General features: G+C 44.6%; 1 protein-coding gene across 5 annotated transcripts in view; it reads right to left on the bottom strand.

Annotated features, from left to right (window-relative positions):
* Window positions 1-21,850, bottom strand: part of NFATC1 (nuclear factor of activated T cells 1) — a 428,485-nt gene that overhangs the window by 261,911 nt on the left and 144,724 nt on the right. For all 5 annotated transcript variants that reach the window (XM_086965521.1, XM_086965517.1, XM_086965519.1 and 2 more), the window contains exon 4: window positions 1,313-1,515. In XM_086965521.1, the coding sequence (XP_086821647.1) occupies window positions 1,313-1,515 (203 nt within the window). The remainder of the gene's footprint in view (window positions 1-1,312; window positions 1,516-21,850) is intronic.

The raw sequence follows: 21,850 nt of genomic DNA, 5'->3' as shown, positions 1-21,850 counted from the left end.
CACAAGGTCTATGAAATGAGGATAAAATGTGGCCTTGGGTAAAGGTTTTTGTTTTCATAGGTGTTGTAAAAAAAAAAAAATTCCAAAAACTTTTGAAATGTGTAGTCCAAAAATGCTGCATATTTTTGCCAAAATAATTCCACATGTCTGAAACATGGAAGAAAATCTCGCAAAGTCATGGGCTCTTACACGTTTAGGAACCAGACCTCGCTATAAGAGTCAAACCTAACGTCCTCAAGTTCAGGAATGACAAAAACATGTACATCTTTAAAAGTGCCTTCAGCACAGTCCAGTCTGAATGGGAAAGGCCTTATCCAAGGAACCGACTTGTCCAGTCAATGAGACTCTTTCGAGATCCAATCTCTGAGACTGTTTCAAAGAAAACTGTAAAGAATTTCCCAGTTGCCTGGAATGAATAGACTGGACTGATCTATCCATAGCGATCTTCACTAAAGTTCTGAAATGGCTGCAAAGCACTGTCCAAAAAACCCTAAGCTAATAACTAAGCAAATAAATAAATACAACTGTACGGGGCAAATTCCCAAAAGAATTAATTCAATGGAGTGCAGCATGATAGCGGGAGTGTGGAAAATTCCCATATATACTAAGCTAAAGCGCTCTCTCTCCCCGGCTCACTTTCGGCTGCCATTGCGTCAATTTGTATGTGATGTCAAGCATAGGTTTTGCACTAGAAGGGGATCCTCCCATTATGAGATACGATGCTTTGAAATAGTTTAACATTTTGGAACTTTCTATATGTATGCTATACAGTACAGCACATATGCACAGTCAGAAAAGTTATGAGAAAAGAAAACTTTTCTTTAACGGTATGCCTCCCTCAGAGGGGTTAATTTCTGGCACAAATGCCTTTCTAGCAATGTTGGGAAACAGGGATTTACATCAAAACCCATGGATGGTTGCATAGGAATGCTCATGTACCACCAAGATTGCGTCCCCATTGAGGCAAAATAGATTAGCATTACTTAGCATTACTTTGGGTATATTTTCCAGCACAAACAGGTTTTGCAGTACTGGAAAGCAAATCCCTAAACAACACCATGCACCGGTTTGTGTCAATTTGTGATACAAACCCGGTGCAGAGTGTCAGTAAATCTGCCCGAACACCTAGTTTAGTTTTCATTCATGCATTTCACGAGAATATACAACAGTTGTAACAATGTGTGAAGGGCCTCAAAGAGTACTTTGGATTGCATAGGAAACAAAATGGCTTTTCATACCCAATAAACATGGTTGCACTCATGCTCTGGCGGGACGAATGACAAGCAGCAACATGGTGGGTAAAAACACTTACATTGCTCGCATGTTGTTCTCGGGTAGAAGTGGGATCTCCAGGACTTTGGTGTTAGAGAGGATGATCTCGTGGCTGGTGGTGGACACCGTCTTCCCGGTGATCCGGTGGACCTGGTAGAATGCATGGGGCCGCAACAGGCGGTCGTCAGCCGTCCCGATGAACAGCTGCACTGTGAGCGGCTCACTTTCTAGGTATCCATGTAGCTGGCAAGTGAATAGAGAGCTTGGGCTCAGCATGGTGCACATAAAACGATAGGCATCAATTCGTTTTTTATAACCCAGAACGTGTGTCATTCACCAGGAGAACACTCGACAGGTGCAGAGTGTTAAACCTCTGTTTTCTCATGCAGTCCAGCCCCAGTATGAAGCATTGTCTGAAAAATGACTCATTCTTCAGGACCTGGTCTGTTCACTAACTCGCTAAACACATCTGAAGCCTCTAACGTCCCTGGCCTAACTCTCTTACTGGAATGAAGCAAGATGCTTGGGCCTTCATGCAGACTGCAAAATGTGAGCATGCAAGGAACACATTTCATATATTCATATTGGTTTCCATATTTACGGTGGGCTACAGAACACAACAAAAATAAAATAACTTCTCCCCACCTCTTTCCTCAAGACACAATGAGAAATCATCTGGGCGGTGCTTTACCCCATGACGGTGGTAAAAAAACAGAGTGATTTAATGCAACTTCTGCCTACTGCAGGCATGTGTGACCTGCGCATTACTGTTACAAATCTCTGGTCTTTGATCCTAGCATCAATAACATGAAAACAATTTAGCTATGGTAGCACATGCCATTTTAATAAATCGTACATATTTTTTCTCGGGCGATCCTTCCCTTTCACCTATTCATTCCCTGCATGTCCATTTAATTAAAACAAAAGAATTCTCCATTGTAGCTCCCCCCAAAAAAACACATGAAAATATCAATTTCATTTTTCATTTGTCGTACAGCTTTTAGAAAACGAACAAGCCAAGCACATACCTCTAGATTCTTTGCACTGGATAAATAATTATTTTCATTAAAAATGCCATTTTAAATATATAATTCTAAGAAGCATATAAAACTGTCAAATAAGAAACAATAGGGCATAAGTACGAGATGGTTATTGCAAAAGGGCACTTGAGCATCTCAATGTAGTGCATTTCACGCTCCCTCAATCGCTGTGTGGAGAAGATGACCAAGTCTTGCCTTTAAAATAGTCAACTTGCATCAGAGCTCGGGAGTAACTACAGACCCTTCTTTAATACCAACCGGATTTTGTAGCTGATGAAAATGTTAAGGATTTTTCTTCACTCCAAAAATTGCAAATCAGCAGGAAAGACAATAACAGGGCCGTATCAGACGAAGTCCCTTAACACTTTCACAGTTTAGTCCACTCGGATATAAGACACAAGCATTTTCAAAGCTAATATGTCTGCATCTGGCCGCCAGCCTTTAGCCTTTGTCAATGCAGATTTTATTTCATCATAGTTTTTGCAAAACTTTACCGTTTTGAAAGCTGCTGGGACATCGTCAATTTAAAATAAAGAAAACTGTGACTAAAATCAATTTGTTTTTGGTCTCCAAACGCACACATTACCATAGTGGTTCCTGGCACTGAAGGGAACCACTTTGTGTGTGGGTGTGCTCCTTGTAAAAGGACTGAATGCTGTCACTCACAGTGAAGTTATCCTCCCTATAAAAACCAGCGAAGACAAAAGCGGAAAGACAGGGTCAGCCCCCTGGTTCAGCCCGGAACTTAGAACCCTCCGCAAGGAATGCAAAAAAGCGGAGCGATTGTGGAGAAAGGACTGGCTCCACTCTAGCAAAGATTCCTACCGGAGGACGGTACAAGCATACAAATCTGCTCTGAAACTCACTAAAGCCTCCTATTATGACTACAGAATTAAAAATTCCACTAACTCCACAAGAGAATCCTTTCTCGTTGCCAAAGAACTTTTAAAAATACCACAACCCCCTCCACTAACCAGGACCCCACCGGACAGGAGCAATGAACTCGCAAAATACTTCGACTCCAAAGTCTCCCACATCCTAGCCTCACTCCCACAGCTACCTAGCCAGTCACCACACCGGGACAAGGCTGCGCCTGATACTTGCCCAGGAGGCACCCCCGCCCTCAGCTAACCGCTTTTAGGGCGGTCTCTTCGGATGAGGTTGGAAGGACTCTGGCTAAAATGAAAAGTGGCTCTCCATGTGACCCTGCTCCCATGAGGTTTCTGAAAGCAGTCGCCCCTGTGATAGTGCCCCCTATCCTGGAGCTAATCAACACCTCTTTGTCCCAAGGCTCCGTCCCTCCCAGCTGGAAGGGGGCGGTAGTCAAAGCCCTTCTTAAAAAACCCCAATTGGACCCCACTGAGTTGGCCAACTATAGACCGATCTCGCTCCTCCCGGGCATCAGCAAAATTGCTGAAAAACTGGTTAACGTCCAGCTCTCCCAGTTCCTGGAATCCAATAACCTGCTGCGCCGTTCCCAAACTGGCTTTCGTCCTGGCCAAGGCACGGATACCGCCCTCCTCGCCGTCATCGAGGAGGCAAGGTGTATCCTAGATTCAGGGGGGTCAGTGGCAGTGATCCTCCTGGACCTTAGTGCAGCCGTTGACACGGTGAATCACCGTGTACTGCTTCATCGGTTGGCCAGGGCGGGACTAGGGGGCACAGCATTGGCTTGGATAGAGTCCTTTCTATCGGACCGTTCGTTCCAGGTCTGGGATGGCAACTCCCGCTCCGATTCTATGCCTTTGACTAGTGGGGTGCCCCAGGGTTCCTCACTTAGTCCGACTCTTTTTAACGCCTATATGGCCCCTCTTGAGGACGTTGTGGCCGCCTTTGGCATCAAGATTGTGAGCTACGCGGACGACACGCAACTGGTCGTCTCGCTCTCACATCTTGACCAATGCCCAGACAACCTCCTGCACTGCCTCCAGGAAATCCATCTCTAGATGTGCGAGTCCTCACTCAAACTCAAAGGGGCCAAAACTGAAGTTATGCTGATGGGCAAGAAATGGTCAGCAATTCCACCATCAGTTTGGCCCGATATCATGGGTGAGGTGCCCGCCCTTAAGAAGGAAACCAAGAGTCTAGGGGTCTGGCTCGAACCAGATCTGTCTATGAAAACTCAGGCAACTAAAACAGCGGGAACTTGCTTTGGACTTATGCGATCAGTCCGCAAGATCCTGCCGATGCTCCCTCCCCAATCTAGGAAACTCCTGGTGCAAGGAATTATCCTTGCCCGATTAGACTACAGTTACTCTGTCTACTTAGGAGTCCCCGAATCTACCCTGGGCAAGCTACAACGAACCCAAAATGTGGCTGCCCGGATGCTAATGAATCTTCCCTCTAGGGCCTCAGCCAGGCCAGCACTTAAGGCTCTCCACTGGTTGCCAGTGCGAGAAAGGATCAAGTTCAAGGCAATGTGCATCGCTCACAAACTCCTCAATGGACAAGGTCCTTCCATCCTGGGAGATATGGTTACCCCATACAAAGCCTCGAGATCCTTGGCTCGGACAATGAGCGACTTGCTAATGTCCCTAACTTCAGGAGGGTACGCACCGGAGGCCGTCGCTTTTCAGTAAAAGCATTCTCATGCTGGAACTCGCTCCCTCGCTGCCTGCGGCTGGAACCTGTCTACTTACGCTTCCGCAAACAGCTTAAAACTCTGCTGTTCTCCAAATAAGCTCTTTCCCTTCCCTCAGGCCAACTCAAGTTCTTACAGCGCGGGGATGCCTCCGGGTCACCAGGCGCTCTACAAATCGGTAAATAAATTGGCTGAAGTGGGCTGACTCACTGCCCCACGCTATATGGTGTAGTTGGCAGAAGAAACATGTGGATGACAGAATAAAGAGACCAATGGGTGAAGAGTACTGGCTGAAAGACACTAGAAGGCAGTGCATCATATACAAAATATTAATAAAATCAAAAAGGTATTGGTTAACACTAGTCCTAAAAAATTATTTGGTCCTGCCTCCCCAATAGGATTCAGCCTTCACATCAAGAGTCAGATTCTGCTACTGTCCATGTCTGCCCGGCACAATGCTGCCACAGATCTATTCAGCACACACTTTGTAAAAGAAAATAAATGCTGGGGGCCCAAGTTTTTCTTAGGGGCTTGTATGGTGGCGCTGCAACCCATCCAACATCTTGGGGACATTCAGAAAGCTTCCCTGGTAATGCATTTCACTCGGTGGTCCTGCAGGACACCAAGGCTGCCTGATCTTGGTTCCACCTATTGCCTTCTCCTTCTATACATTTCCACTCTCTTTATCTCACTCTTCCAAGTTCATTCCCACTTGCTCCCTTAGCCGCTATTTTCCATCCACGTTTTCCCCCTTTTCTGCCATTCTATTGTTTTCTAAGTCAAAGACCAGTGATGAAAAGTAACTTCTGTTCCCCACAAATGAGTGTTGGTGCCCACCACCAGCACAAATAAATCACAGACCTGAACATGGTGGCTTTACCCACAATTGGAGCAGGCTCATCTCCACTGCGCAGCAGACCTACTGTCCCGCCTATCTGTGTCTCCCTTAAGATGCCAACAAATTCTTGCAAGCACTGCTGCAGAACGCACAGGGTGATGTTCGCTTCAGGGAGCAGATGAAACACCCGTGGCTTTATTAAGCCACAGCTTGCATGTGCGGGAGCCGTTAAAGAAGTTGAAATAGACAAAAGGCTCGCGACAGGCCTCGAGCACGTGCTGTGTGACGATTCATGTCAAATGTTCAACTGTCTCCTAAAAGCGACAAGCTCCTTACTGGCAACAAAAAAGCAAAGTGACAGCTTTTGCAGGTTCGTAAACATGGCAACTGTCTAACTAAATTGACGTGCTGCACTCTGGGCCTTCAGATAACACTAATTTCTGCTGCAGCTCCCTGAGAGTTCAAACACACGCCACGGGTGAGACAACCACCGTGTGGGGAGAATGTATTCAATTAGCAAAAAGCTCTTAGTGTCACATGCTTGGTTTCTCGATGTTTCATCAGCCTCTCCTACGGCTGCCTACGCAGACAGCAATCACTAAAAATAAAATGTAATCACTAACAAAATTAGACTTATAGACTAGTCGTACATGATGCCAAAATCCGTAGTAATTATTTACGGAAACAGATATCTTATTGATGAAACAAGGCACACGTTGCTAATTGGAAAAGGCTTCACCAACCTAGTTATGAGCGTCTACACGACCACATAAAGCAAGAAACAAATGTAAGGCCGACATTGTAAAAACACACATAACGGTTACCGGTGCCTAGCAGGTAAGCAATAAGATGGGTTGTCAATCCAGGTATCTTAAGTCCATCAAGGAAGGTATAAGAGTCCATTTTTGGCACTTCCTCACAGCTACAGTACTCACACCGCTGGTACCAGCTAATTAATTGGCATGACATGCCCCACAAATCTTAGATGGACACATCAAAACTGTATCTACCAGCAAACGGTGGAGAAGTTGGTACAAAACGTGGACCTCAGATAGACAAAACGCGTCTTTGTGAAACCAGGCTGACATTGTGTACAGGAAACCACACAGTGTGATAATGTAGGGAGGTTTTTCCTGTATGAAGCCAACCTTCCCATAGAATATGTAGGACAGTTAATAGTTTAGCCATACTCTCCTAAATATGAAAACAAGCACACAAATGAAAAAAATGCACTGTGCAAAAATCACACATCTGATCATAAGCTCATATGCAAACAAGAGCTGTCCAATACAAGCTCCAATCAACATCTAGATGCATACAGCACAGCTTCTGCGTGTGTCCTTCATTTATTCTGCACATTTATTTGTGTTTTATTATTGACTGCGTGCAATACAGGGTACGGGTCAATAGTGCGCTGTCACCTTTTTAACATGCTCAACACAGGCTGGTGCTCACATTCTCAGCTAAGGTAGTGCTTTGAGTGTGTCGCTCACTGATTCGCCATACTATGGTCATGGACGTCATTTAGGGATCACCAGGGGTCTTTGCAACCCCTGGCTTCAGAGGTGGCAAAATCAGTGACAGAAACACAGGGGTAGCTCATCCATACAAGTGGTGATTGGGGTTCGGTCTACTTGGTTTCTGCCAATTTGTTTTACTGCACTAATAGTGAATACAATTATATAATTCACTATTAGTGTCATAAAAATGGAGTACAATTAGTTGGAATAGGGCTATCTTTATGATGAAGTAGTAGTGTAACAAGACAAATGCACAACGAAGGAAGCTTTATTTCTTGTAAAATGTATTGGAATTATACAAATGCCCCGCAGAAAGAAAGTTTTGTGATAGTTGGACAAATGTGATTTAAACATTTATTTTGTCAAATTAAAATATTATAAACAATCGAATTATATAAAGGAAACTGAATTAAGTGTATTCAGTTGTAGCGACAAGTCACCAGTAAACATAGGGTCAACTTGGATTCCAGTCACAATCTAATAATTGACCCTTGACAGCAAAGGACTTGGTCCTAAGTCTTTGGATCCGGGTCGCAGGGCCGGCTGGCCAAAGGGATTGGTATCCTAGTCATAGGACAGAGTTCAACGGGAACCACTTGCAGTCTCAACTGGTCTCTTTGGCTATAGTTTTTAATGGCAGAGGCCTCTATGTGCTCGGTTTGGGCAAGCAGCTAGTGTAAAAGTTCCCTGGGGCTTTTAATGAGTCTATATCTCAAAACTAACTGCTTGAAGAAAGGATATTCATTGTTTGGGTACTTTCTCTAACCTAACTGCTGGGGTAAGTTACTAATAAAATGTATGTAACTTTTAAATATATGCAGTGTGCATGCATGCGGGTGAGAGTGTGTTTAATTGGGAGACAGCTTGTGTACGTGTGAATATGTGTAAGCATGTGTGTGAAAGTGAGTAAAAGTGTCAAACTGATAATGTGTGAGACTGAGTGTCAGTAAGTGAGTGTGTGTGTCGGAGTGAGTGAGACTGCGGGGAAGCCTGAGTGCAAGTAAGTGAGAACGAATGAGTGTGAAAGGACTTGAATATTAAAGGAGTGACTGTTAAGAGCCTATGGCTTTTTAACAAATGTACGCGAATGTGTGCTTCAAAATACACTATTTCATCTCATTCTTTCGAACATTTCTCTGGGACAGGACCCACAGGCCTTTTAGAAGAGGTTTGCTTATTTGCTTCACTCACTCACGGCAAATCAGTGCTAGTATCACATCCCAGAACTTTCAAAGATCATGTCAGCACCTTACTATGGGTGGTATCTAAAATAGACTTGTTTTGGTTATATTAGTCATGCAGGTATTATGGAACTGCAGTGTTGTTACTTACTATGATGTTCTTGTGGTTAAGGTCATATGATATGACTTCCTTGGAATATTCGGGGTAAAAGGTCATATGTTGTCACTACAAGTGATTTCATTAAGGTCAAAGGGTGTCTGATGTCACTTTCGCTACCTTAGGCATTTTGGTATATTGATGTCCATGACTGTGGAGAGACCTAAAAAGAGGGGGGAGGGCTAAGCACGTGAATGAAACGAATCATGTATGTAATGGGCCTGTCAAACTTATCTTGCACGTCAACAAGAATAAGTAAATTCCTTCTGCCTTCACTGAACTGTTTCAAGGCAATTTACCAAGAAAAAATATACATATCTCAAAAAAGGCATCAGGTTAACGTATTTATAACTTAAAGGAGAGCCCCTTTGAAACTGCGTTTAAAAAAATCAATCACGCCCTGCCCCACCGATATGACCTTACCGAGGGCTTTATATTTTTTTATCAGGTTTATTCATAGGAGTTAAAACGTTACTTGAAGGTTTTTCAAGGAACTTCACTGTGCGCTTTTATTTTCTTGTCGCACAGCTCCTATGGCATGCAGGTGGCCACCAGTCTCCTGCCCAATGCTGTTATATAAACAGAGCTTCCCTTCATCTGCTATGACAGCAGTCCATTCAGCAGCTGAGACCAAAGCGCGAGGCACTGGAGAATGTTCTGGAAGGAGAAGGTGGCAAAACAGCAGACTGCAGACGTTAAAGTCAAGCCACCGCAGCTTGAAATAAAAATTACCCTAAACACACTCTTTTGTGATGTCTGTCACAGGGAGGAGAAACCTTCGAAAGTAGGAAGCAAAAGCGGCTGGAATGTTCCATGTCTATAAGTCAAGCTACAGCAGCAGTCTCCAGGCTGCACACCCCTAAATGGTATGAAGGAAACATAGGCATGGTCCCAGGGGCAAAGAAGTGTTCTTTTTAGTTCTTTCTCCTGCATATATTTACTGGTCAAATAGCAAGTACCAGAAAAGTCATCGGCACATCAGCTCAAGTATATGGGTTGTACCAAGCATGCTGAGAGTGTCTCATGCAGACTTCATAACAAAGGAATCTCTTTGTACAGTTTATGTTCATCTCACACGCTTAAATTAAAACTCTAGACCCATGTCATTTCTGGAGTCTTATTTTCTCGACTAAACAAAAATGGAAGCAGCCATAGTAAGTGAAGCCATATTAAAGACCTCAGGTACAAACAGGTCATAAATTGGGAACTGGAGGGTAACCCTCAGGAGATACTGCTGGGCTTACTTCCAGCTCCAGCCAAAAAGAAACTTAGGGCCGATTCCGATCTCGTTCGGAAAGCATACCGACTGAATCGGTTCCGGAATGCTTTCCATACGATTCGGATCGGGGGTGTCCGACCGAACGAATACGATGCATCCCAATGCATCCGGATCCAATTCGGTCAGACTCCCATTGACTTCAAGGGGAGCCTGTATTCCGAACGTGAACACAGGCTCCCTTTGAATAAAGGGGTGGTTGGGGGAAACCTTATACCCTGTGGCAGGCACCCCATGGTGCCTGCCACACTGTGCATGGTTGGACAGTGGGGACCCATGGGTACCCCCACGGATAAATTTGCAGGGCCCTGGGTCAAGGAGGGCCTGCTACGGGCCCCCAAAGACCGATTCCGAAAGCAGTTTTGTTCTGGGCAAACCAAATCATAAAGGCTGTCCGAATCGGTCATCGTACTCACTAGTTCAGAAACCAAGTCCATAGAGCTGTACGAATCGGCTCCGGAAAGGCTTGTCCTGTCTGGATGCCTTTCGGAACCGATCCGGTCAGCCCTAACGGCTTCCAGGTATCGTACTTGGTCGTTCGGAACTGGGAACGGGTCAGAGCCCTTCCGAACGACATCAGAATCGACCCCTTAGTAGTAAAGTCTTGACCTTTCGGCTAATACTGGCTAGGCGTTGTATTGCCACTGACTCAAGATGCTATGGGATATACTTGAATGGACCAGAGCCGAAGAAATCAGGATGAAACAAGTTAGACAAGATGAAAAATGAGAAGATGACCTGAGAGCATGGAGACTGATGATGCTAGAATTATGCACTGACAAAAGTGAGTCAGTCAGTGAAGACATAACTAAATAGCGAGAAAAAAACACCTGTAACTCCACAGGGGGTAACCAAAGGGCAAGCAAAAAGTAACAAGGGGGAAATAGGGCAATAAGATATCATAGAGGTGGATTGCATCACAAGGGGACAATGTATTAATATGAGTTCCTGTACGCATCAAATGTTACTAATATGGTCTGTTACTGTTTCCTACTTATTGAACTTTCCACCTGGGGGTGGAGGAGGGTGGGTTAAGCATGGGGAATATTTTCTATTAAGATTCAAACACAAATATCAGTATATGGATGAATGTTATGTGATAAGTATGATCCAGACGCTAAAAAATCAATAAAAGTGGTTAGAAAAAAAGACCTTGGGTAGGGGGTTCCTGTTTTCATGTCTAAACATTACTCAGGTGCAGGGTTAAACAATATGAATCGCATGTTAGACAAGCGATGGGTTCACCCTGTGCAACAGGCACTAACATGCAATTCCTACATAAAACCCAGATGTTCACCATGTCTGCTGTGCATAGATCACATTTAAAATGAGAACATTAATAAAAACCCTTGGTTTAACCTTAATTGAGCAACAAGCATTTCATAGAAATCTCTATTTCCACCATGAACAGTGTGCACATTTACAGGAAAGCATGATGTTATTGTTACCGTTTATTGAAGCAACAAACTTCCTCTTCCTAGCTTTAAAAAACAAATTCTTATAAATGTAAGCACAATGTTTTCCAGATCCCTCGAACATTTATCTAAATTTTTTTTTTTATTCAAGGGCCCTGTAGTATATTATCTAAATGTCTTGACTTTTTCCTATGCAGCAGTGGACACATAAGGCGTTATCCTAGTCTCTCAAAATGCAAGGATACATCCTATATTTCTTTGGAAGGGCTATGAACACTTTCCTAATACATGTTTATATGCGAGGAAGCATACAGAGCCTTTTGGAGTCGACAGTTCCAGATTGTAATTAATAAAATTGAGGGCTTATATTTGCCGCTTTCTGGCTCTCCGATTTAGAGCCTCATCATGGAAACAGGCATAAGTCTAAGTGCCTAAAGGTTGTAAAAATGTTCCTTAATTCTCAATCAAATCTCTTCCAACAGATCAAGAATAAAAGTGGACTCCAGCGATAAACTATGAAATGGGGTGCTACTTTTCCCCTTTACGATAGTTATCAGAGTCAAGGTATGTTTCAATTATGGCAACTGGGGCCCCGCTGGGTTGTTGATTATTCGCTGTGCCCATACCTGGATGGCAAAACAAGCGCACCAGTTGCCGTTGGAGAGCAAAGGTCCTTACATTTCTGGCTACACAAGAGGAATTCTGGGGACACTGAACAAATTGGGAGGAAGAACGACTTCAAAGCTGTACAGTTGGGGTCTTGGCTGAAGTTCTTAAAGTAAGAAAGTGGAGATGTGTTAAGAAGCACACTTGAATTTTGTTTCCGGGAGAGGCTGTTTTGGAGAAATGAACACAAACGCAATCCATACCTTCACACGACATGGGTTTAGTGTGTGCCTAGCAGGTATTGCACATTTTTGATCCTGCAACAGATCCATGATTTCACTGAAAAAAATATATTCTTTCCATGTCATTTAGACACAATAACTCCCTAAAATCGAAAACGAGTAAAAAAGCCTATTGAATTTGATAAAATCAATTCATAAAAGGGGAGCACATTTAAAATCTCCCTGAAGTCGAAGCACATTCTCCCAACTAGTTGATCCAAATTTTCACACAAGTCCGACAACTGGTCAAAATCCATCCAGAAAATGATCTAAATGTTTACAATGAGGGTTTTAGCTACAGACTAGATTAGTTTCAATAAACAAAACAGACCCTCTTTAGTTGTCCAACAACCACACTGATCCGACTTGAGTAATGTGAAAATCCAGCATACCAATGGACCTTTCTAACCCTTACTATACATTACATAACCACAATCATCCCCTCTTGGACACCATCTCTGCAAACCATAATATCAAAGAATGACATACCTCTGCATTTAGGCCTTTTCAAGCAACGGTAAATGTGCACTATCAAATAGGTTTAGAACACTCCAATAACTCCTGATAATACTTCTAATCAATTTTACGTCTGAGTGATATGATAATTTTTCGGCTCCCATTTATATCTGTGTCTTGACTTTTGATTGTTTTAACACGGTTAATTATTATTGTATAGATTACCTTAAAGTTGTACCATTAGTAAATATATTAAAAACAACATAAAGGGAATGTTCAAACCCCCACAAATCATGTAATATAAATATATGCATATTGGCATTTCAGTTATAATTTACCCTAGGTTTTCTTTGGGAAAGAAGCAGCATAGTGAGCTTGGCTTTCTTCGAGAGGAGCACACAGCTCACAGATGGGAAATGACAGAAGAATGGGCCTAATTCGTCCCTTGATAGTTTATGCAGATGTTTACGCTGCAATTTATGCGCCTGCTCAATTAATGAGTGTATTTCCCATGGTAACCCTTGCATTATGTAATATCATGGATAAATGTGCAACTCTTGAAGACAATGTACAAAACAACAGGTGGGAAAGCTCCTGTCCAGCAGGTTTAATGTATTAAGAGCAGGTATATTTTATGAAGCAAAGTCAAAGTTCATGAATGTAAAAATCTGAAAAAACAAGTCAGGGACATGAGAAGAAACATAAGGACAGTCGCTATTTACTGGCAAAACATATTAAATATATATTTTGCTTTTATCAGGTAAGAGTAAAAAAAGAGTTGTTTTGCAGTCTCTACTTCGATTGCTAGAATGCATTGCCCTGTTATTCCAATTATACCTGTTAAGTCCTTGCTCTGTACTCCCCCCGCGGGAGAGTCTCTGCCCAGGAGATGCGTTGTAAGAGAGGGCAGCATCACCCCCTGCCCACGGTGCTGCCGCCAGCGCCCTCTGGGAACCTGAAGCGGTTCTACAGCAGCGCTGGCAGCAGCTGTGAAAGGCAGAGCGGCGTTCAGTAATGAATGGGATGACACCTGGCGTGTTCCACCCGTCCAACCATCAATGGTGGACAAATCTCTGCCCACTACGGCTGCCGGAATACAGGATCAAGCTCATCCAGTCAGCAAAACCTCTAGGTGATTTAAATACAGGTGCCATCACAAGGACGGCTTGCATTATTGGCGCCTACTGCCAAGTCTGCTGCACTGGCATGTACTAAAGCAATTGTGGTATTCAGTCTGCCCCCACACAAGGTATGCTCAGCCGTAGACAAGAGAAAATGTGTATGTTTAGCCCGCCTTAGGCGGTGTCTTCCTTTGTCTGACCATGTAACATTTACTGTGACCTGTCTATAAACTGCACCCTTATTCTGCCCCTTGGCTTGGAGTTTCCAATGCTACATGGACATTTTTTGTTGAGAATTTGGGTTGTGGCCGTATCTGCCCCTGCCTGGTGCAGTAAATGCACCTTGGAGAATTGTTGTGCATGTTGTCTCCATTTGAATTTGCAAAGGGTCAAATGAGGCCTCCACAGTCGTGTCTTGTTGACAGAAACCAAAAAAAAGCATTATGGGTGATATAATGGTGGTATGCAGACTGGCAGAAACATAACCTTCTGTATAACCAAAGACAATCCATATTGGTGGGTGAAATAAATAACTTGGCAGAAATACTGACACCGCTGCATTCACAGACGCGCCCACAGGGGAGCGCCTTGATGTCACATGCACCAAAGAGATGCCAAGGGGTGCCTCTGCGATGGTTCACTTGGGGCTCAAAGCAGAGCGCAGTCACTGCTGGCTCCTTTCAAACGAAGGGCCCAATACCCATAATAAGGGATTTCGGAGGGCAGGAGGGGACGCCACTTAGTGGTGGTCTACAGCAAATGCCCTCACGTACTCTTTTCTGTCAGATGCAGTTGTGTCCCTTCCTCCAACCCATGTGCGTTGGAAGCCTAGAAGGACTGAACATGTAGTGATCGAGCAGTAAGTAGCTGCTCCTTCTGAACGTCCTCCTACACTGACTCACAGACATTACAACGTGACTGACTAGTCAGGGATGCTGCATATGATTTTAAGCACTCCGCATATTATCTCGACCTCCTACTTTTATCCGCATCTTGTGAGTTTTGTTTTTTGCCAAAACAATAAAGTGGCAGTTTACGTTGGACATGAGACTGCTCTGATATCGGTCGTTAAATCAGACAACCATGAGAAAAAGTTAGTCCGGTGTCACTGAATCTGAAGTTGTAGCTTCGCTCGACTCAAAGACGGCAGTTTTCTCAAAACTAGTCGTGGGCAAGTGCAGATCACGCAGGCCGGCCGCCCTTTCCTTTCCGTCGTGTTTACAAGACCGCAGGCGGCGAATCTGAAATGCCAAAACACATTTTTGCCGAAACCCTCCCCTTCACTTGTAACACTTTTCTTTCTTTCCCCTTTCTGCAGGGTCCCCTTGGGGTAGAGACGCCGAGGCCCTGCCCTGCCCTTGGCACGCAGTTGAAAGGTGCCAAACAAACAAAGCCACTTCCGGAGCCTGTATGGCAACGAGGATCAGCTGGCATGAGCCGCGAGGGGGCTACAGGCGGCTCGAATCGGGGAGGACACATGACGGTGCCTAGAAAGGGCAAGCAGTGTCACAAAGATGGCGCCTAACTACCTCACTAACGCCTCAGGCACACGGTAAACATGCATGGGTGGAGGCGGAGCTGTGGGGCTGCTGGGATTTCTGAAGAGGTATAGCTTCCACTGACGCAGCAGGTGCAGTGGCACTGGGTACCAGAGGGCCAAGGGGAGGGGCTTAGAACCCTCTGTATTGCTGTATTTTTTGTCATCTAAACAGCAGGCAATTGGCCAAATTCCTTCCTTGCACTACGACCTGTGATACCCTGGCTGTGCTACTGTCTCTCTGAGGCCCTGGATGCAGTCAAGGCTTCCATTTCCGGCATTTTCTGGCATGCATTCCTGGGTGAATCTCTCTGGCAGTGCAAGCAATAGGTGCACCCCATGAGATAATAAAGGTCCTTATAGTGGACACTATAATTTAACGGACACTGTCATTTGCAAGCACGTGCTTTAAACAGGCATCAGTGTTACCCAACTAGGAAGTACTGGTTTCATCGTCCTCAAAAGGAAATGTTGGGGAGAGCTCGAACCTGTGACAGAGAGGCTTTGCGCATATTTCTTCAGTGGCTGCTAGGTCCATGGAGCGCTCGCACACACACCCAATTAGCATCGAGGTGGCACGTAGGGCTTTCAGTGGGATGAACATACTTGGAGGGGAGAGGTCTCTCAAATGAGAGTGGCCGATATAATTAGGGTGTGGCTGAAAACAAACAATTATGCTAATAATATGTGCTCAGCATAATGTGCTGCCGACTGGTATTTTAATGCTTCTGTTATTGCCTCCACGTACATAATACAAGTAAAATTACACCTACTACAAGCCATGACTATTGGCTTTGTCAAAGGTTGGTAGTTGGATAAGATAAATATACTACTGTCATGCATACATAGAACCGTGGCTTCGTTGTATGTGATATAGAAAAGGCTTTGATTCTTGTGCGAGTGATTGTGGAGTAATGGCTAGAGCTGCTAACTTTGGAGCTGAGGAAGCAGGTTTGAGTCTCAGCCTCGGTTCAAGATCCTGTGTTTCTGGGCAAATCAATTAATCACCTGTGCCTACCGAAAAATAAATGAATATGTTTATGCTCAGGTAAAGCACTTCGAGTTTTGCAATATATAAATTGTAAAAAAATAAAAGTTACATCAAAAAAGAGTGTACTGCTGCTGCAGAGTTAAGATTTCTTTCCATTCTGAGAGCGAGTACGAAAATGGAGAGCCCGATAGGGACCCCTCTCGGTACCTGCTTTTAAGAATTGCCGGTGCTGGGCACCGGCAGGAACCAGCCCACTTAAAGCTGTGGTGGCACATTGCAAACTGTGTGTTTTTAGTCTGAGGCAACTGTACATTTCTGCGTAGGAAGCAAAGGTGGGCGCTGGGGATAAGAAGTGCTTATTGCCACTGAGGCGACCTGTCGTCACCTCCAACTAAACTTCTTGTAGGACGAATCTAAATGGAATGGGCAGGAAGCAATACAGTATCCAAAGCAGGGGGCGCACCACATTCTGCGATTGAAGGGGGAGGGGGGGGGGCATTTTGTATTAAGCCTCTGTCTAGTCTAAATATCTGAAATATGCGTGTGGTAGGAACAAAAACCATGCAAGTGGGCTTACGTGTGTGATTTAAATGTGCGTGGACACGGCGAACCGCAGAACTCACAGGGACGCAGCAAAATAAGCAACCGCTATCAGGGCCTAAACACAGACAGGGTGTGGCCAGCCCGCCCTGTTGACAATCCACAGCAAGTTTTACGTGTTTATTTATACTGCTTACACTTTGGCACACTTTCGCCCCGGCTACTTTCTTCAAAGGCGGTGTCAGTGACGTAGCCTCGGAGGAAATAAAAGGCACACTCTGAAAGCAGGTGTCTGGAAATGTGTAACTTTATTCAGGGCCGGCGAGCGAGCATAGTGTCGGCTCTGGCAGCTACAAAGGGGAGATTTACAGAAACATCACGGCATTAAAGAAACGCCACTGTATCCGACCAGGAGTGTTGAAAGTGTACCAGCGGTGGTGGGACCTGCATTCATTTTGCATCTTCCTGTCTCATAATTTTGTCCAGTCATAAAGCCTAATTCCAGTGGCCATAACGGCGCTAAAACAGTAGAACAATATTAATGAGGTATAGCTCGAAAATAATATTGAGCATCTGACCTTCCATATGGACCACAATCGACTGATTCAGTTCTTTAGTAAACGCGTCCACAGAAAAATGTTAATGATTTTCATATCTCAGTTCTAAAATCCTTCTGCGTGTCGCCATGGATTATACACTGACCTGAAGCGGCGGTAAGTGTGAATGCCGAAAGAAGCCAAGAGTTCACTGCATTCAGTGTTAGTGATCAGAAGAACTACATACTGGAAGTAAGCATTAATCCGGCACTTGTTTTACAATTCCACAACTGTTATTTTTGTATCTTTCTTTCAAATGTTGGGGCTGTGCTCAGAAATGAAAGCGCTCGTCGTTTAGTCCTCAAAATGTGCACAGATAAATGGAATACAACTAAGTTTTCAATACCCTGAACTGTTCGGTTGTGCCGTACTGCTGCCTTTCTTACAAGGTAACTCAGATTGTATACGCAACTGTTGACCTGAGAGGCGGTTGAGCAGTTTAAAAAGGCTTTAACAAAAGACTATTTACGTGAAGAAAAGGTTCCTCGGAGGCAGGTATGATTACGCCTCAATGACAGCTCGCAGGCGATGCATTAGCGGAAGTTTGTTGGCAGTCTTTCAAGGCGCCCCTGGCATGCATCTGCAGGACAGTGGCTTGCGCCCTGTGCCTTGACGTAAGAGCGCAACACGTGTGGCAGCGAGCGCCGCTCTTCCGCCTCTGGCAAGTGGCTGGTAGGGTGGAATTGGTAACGCTGGCACTCGGGAAATGTAGCTGTGGGCTGCTTTTTTGGACACCCTGGGGGCTGTCTGTGCTGTTAGGATGCCCTCAGCGACCCAGTAGGTGCTTGAGTGGCCTTTCTAAAGGCAGATGGGTGGAAGTATCACTACCTTTCACTGGGCCGGCCCATTAAATGTATAGGGATTGAACAGTGGCAGGGGGCCTGAGCAGAGTGGTCTCACTTGCATTTATGTGTGGCTCAGCAGAGTGAACTAATCTGTGCATTTTGTTTTATCTAAGTGAAGTTAATAAAACATGGCCCCCCTTTCTTTTCATAAAACTTCACTGAAGCAGTGTTTTGCGGAAAGGCAATATGCAAACGTGGTCCACTTTTTTGGTGTGCCGTGGCGGTTTTTGATCCCAATCCAACCCTGGTGGCTGGCACCCCCTGCACCCACAGAGCGGGCTGTTAGCCCAGCGGCACGACACAGCTCTGAAACCTATTGCTAACCACATGCGCTGTAGTAATACGCACATGAGCTGTAGTAATACGCACATGCGCTGGCAGCAATCACCCCCTTTCAAGCGGCAGCAGAAGGGTGGTGAACAGCAGGGACCACCACGGACGGCCACAGGGCTAGCTACGCCCCAGCACGGCCATCTACAGTACATTCGCACAAGGTTGGGGCACCTGTCAGGGCCGAGTTGGCCCTTTATTCCACCGGACAGTTCCTCAGTGGGCTGGAGCCACTAGAGGCCGGTTTTTATAGGCAGTGGGCACTGCCGGTGCGTCTGTCACTTTCCTCAGCTACCAAGTGTAATTACAGCAGGCACAGAGGGGGCTTCAGGCGAGAGAAGTCAAAGAGAGACATACAATAGGGAGGAGAGAGAGAAGCAGAGTGAGACATGAGACAGGGGGAAGAGAGCGGGGGACGGAGCTACTTTGACCGTTTTGCCAGGGCTGATTCTGGTTTCCGGTGCAGCCCCGTACCTGTGCCAGCTGCCCATAGCACACCGAAGACAAATAGGAGCTCTTTCTCACCAGGGATGATGTGCTTTCTCCCCAAGTTCCGCTGGCATTACATTTTTCATCCCTGGAGTTCCCACCTGTGATGATCATCAAGAGGCAAGCTTCATAGTGGCCTTCATCATAGTTTGCGGCAAGTTTCTCACAGTGCCTGTCAGCGACACAGCGCTCTCCCCTGTCTAGGTTGGATCAGAACAGTTTATGTTCCGCTTCTCTATTCAGGTCATAAAAACAAGAAGGCCCCATTGAACTCTGCAGTTGTGTTCAGTCTTGAATATGGCTTAAGCCAGCACTGCATAAAAATATTTCTATGTACATAACCTGTACTTGCAAAGTGAACAAGATGGAGCATCTTGGGGCAGAATAGCAGATGTTAATGGTGCTCATCAAACTCGAAAGGATGAAAGTCTAAGTGGGATCGCTGGCACTGAACCCTGAAACCATGAATTCAATCAAAGATTCCTGAAGATGATACATGAATTTACTGGTCAACTAACTAGACCTGCCTTTAAAAACACTAGGGCCTAAATTACATATCGGGTGGACTGTCCCAGTAAGTGCAGCACCACACCTTTAACTGTATGTGCCTGGCACAGACCGGGGCAGAGCACACAATTACAAAAAATGCTCTTTCCTCAGTGGAAGCTTGAGCTCTGACATTTGGTGTGGCTGTGAGAGTGTGTAACTGTCAGGGTGCATGTGAGTTGCGTCCTGTGCATGCATTTCTAGGTGTATGTGTGTGCTCAAGGGTACTAGCATTCCCTACTAACCACTGGAAGCACGAAGGCATCCCTGGCATATGATGTGCATCATTCCCCATTATTTACACCATTTAGAAGTGTGGTACAAAGTGCTATATAAAAAAATAAGCTATCATTACTAAGGCAGAAAATTGTGGAATTCATAGTTTCTGCTGGCGCTCTAGCACCACATCAATGTTCTTAAATCAGTTATTTCATAACTTGTAGAGGCCTATAACAAGATGGAGATATATCCAGAAGGCAGGCCCCTTGGGCTGATTCCATACTCCATATTGATAGTTTTGAGTGACATCAGGACCAACTCACCTGTCTATGGCCTATTCTTGTGGAATCACTGTAACCTGTGGGATTAGTTTTGCTTTCTGAACCTGTAAGGTATCGGAGAACTGGGTGATACTTCAGACAATTTGTAAGTCAAATTGTGCTGTACAAATAATTTCCCCCAACATTTACCTGAAGCGGGCGGAAGAAAAATGTGAATGACAGAAAGACATACCAACGGATGAAGAGGGCTGGCTAAAAGCTCCATTCACATATATCCTTTTAGGAAAGTGAAAAGTTCTTGTCTAACACTAGATCTAAAATTGATGAGCAAACTGTTCTACTTGTCTCAATTTCTTGCAAAGCTTTCCAAGTGTTGAGCCAGCATACCATTCTGAAGTGGGGGAGGGGCAGGGGGTTAGACTTTCTGGCTGACATAACTCAGCATTATTAAAACTTTGATTTCCACCCTACAAGTGTCTCAATGGAGCTACAACCAAAGCTCCTAAGATCCCAAGGTAGTTTCCCCACAGCACCAATATGACAAGTAGCACAAAAGGCTTTGTATCCTCGAACATTGGATGCTTTTTGAGCGTGTTTTGTTCGCACTGATATAAAAAAAAGTACTTGTTTCTCATCCCATAAGAATTGATGCCGTTTTAGATATGCTTCTCAATCCATCCAATTTTGCCTTAAAACAGCCGTTAGAATTGCTTTTGAGTGGTGCCAAAATTGGCTTAGATCGCCTTTCCCTTTTGTTCCTGGTCGATGATACACCAGCTCCCGTAATCACACAAAAGAAATTAAGGAAAAGGGATCTTCTCTCTCCATCTCCAACAACAGTGACACTACGGACAAATAGGTCTGAAGCTTTAAACTTGGAAGCACGCCCAGTGCTGCCTTTCCCTGCCCCAAAGCCCTCCAGACAGAAGGGTTCCATTCAGGCCTCCGGGATGATGTGCCGGCAGTGATGGATGCCATGCTTGCCCCCAAATCACTGCACTACTCTAAGACTTGAGCCAAGAGGAACCCTGGACGCCAGGAGGATGCACAACTTAGCAAATCATTACTGCGTCTAGCCAGTAAACCATCATTGTGCTGAGGTCACAGAAAAAAACCCTGAAGGCTACTGTTTGCTGTCTACCTCTTTTTTAGTAATTTTTGTCTGATATAAGTGGCTTTCAGTTGACGCAGGTCCATAAGTCCCTGCCCTCCAACTCATCCCTGTCAATATGACCTATGGAATGTTGTACATTAAAACTGAACATATGAAAACGCAGACACGTGTATTCGAGTAGCCTTACTACTGAAAGTGCTGTGTATATGAAAGTTATAAGTAGATATGCTTTGTCACTGTCTTCGATATGTAGTTCACTCCTGTATTGTAAATGTGATCTTAACATGAACACACTGACGTTTATGAGAAATACTAGCATACTAGGAGTCACAACTGCAAGTTTAGGGTTACTTTGGTTTTATAAGGTTTGCTGTTTCAAGTTCTTTATGCCACTCGGTGGAAAAGGCAGATAGTTTATGTACGTAAGAGCTCTACCAAATTACCTATTTGCGTAGAGTTATATTATGCATATACAAAGCATTACAGTATTTAAAATAATCCACAGAGCAGTAAATAGAATCTGTACTGGGTACATTATACTAAGGAAGGAACAGAAACTGCGATTGAGTAAAGAGCATACAATAATGCAGTGAAGTGTTGAAACACGTGTTTGTCCCG

Source organism: Lissotriton vulgaris, chromosome 4_1, assembly GCF_964263255.1.
Source record: "Lissotriton vulgaris chromosome 4_1, aLisVul1.2, whole genome shotgun sequence".
NCBI classification, from domain to species: domain Eukaryota; kingdom Metazoa; phylum Chordata; class Amphibia; order Caudata; family Salamandridae; genus Lissotriton; species Lissotriton vulgaris.
This window is presented reverse-complemented; position numbering and strand designations above follow the sequence as displayed.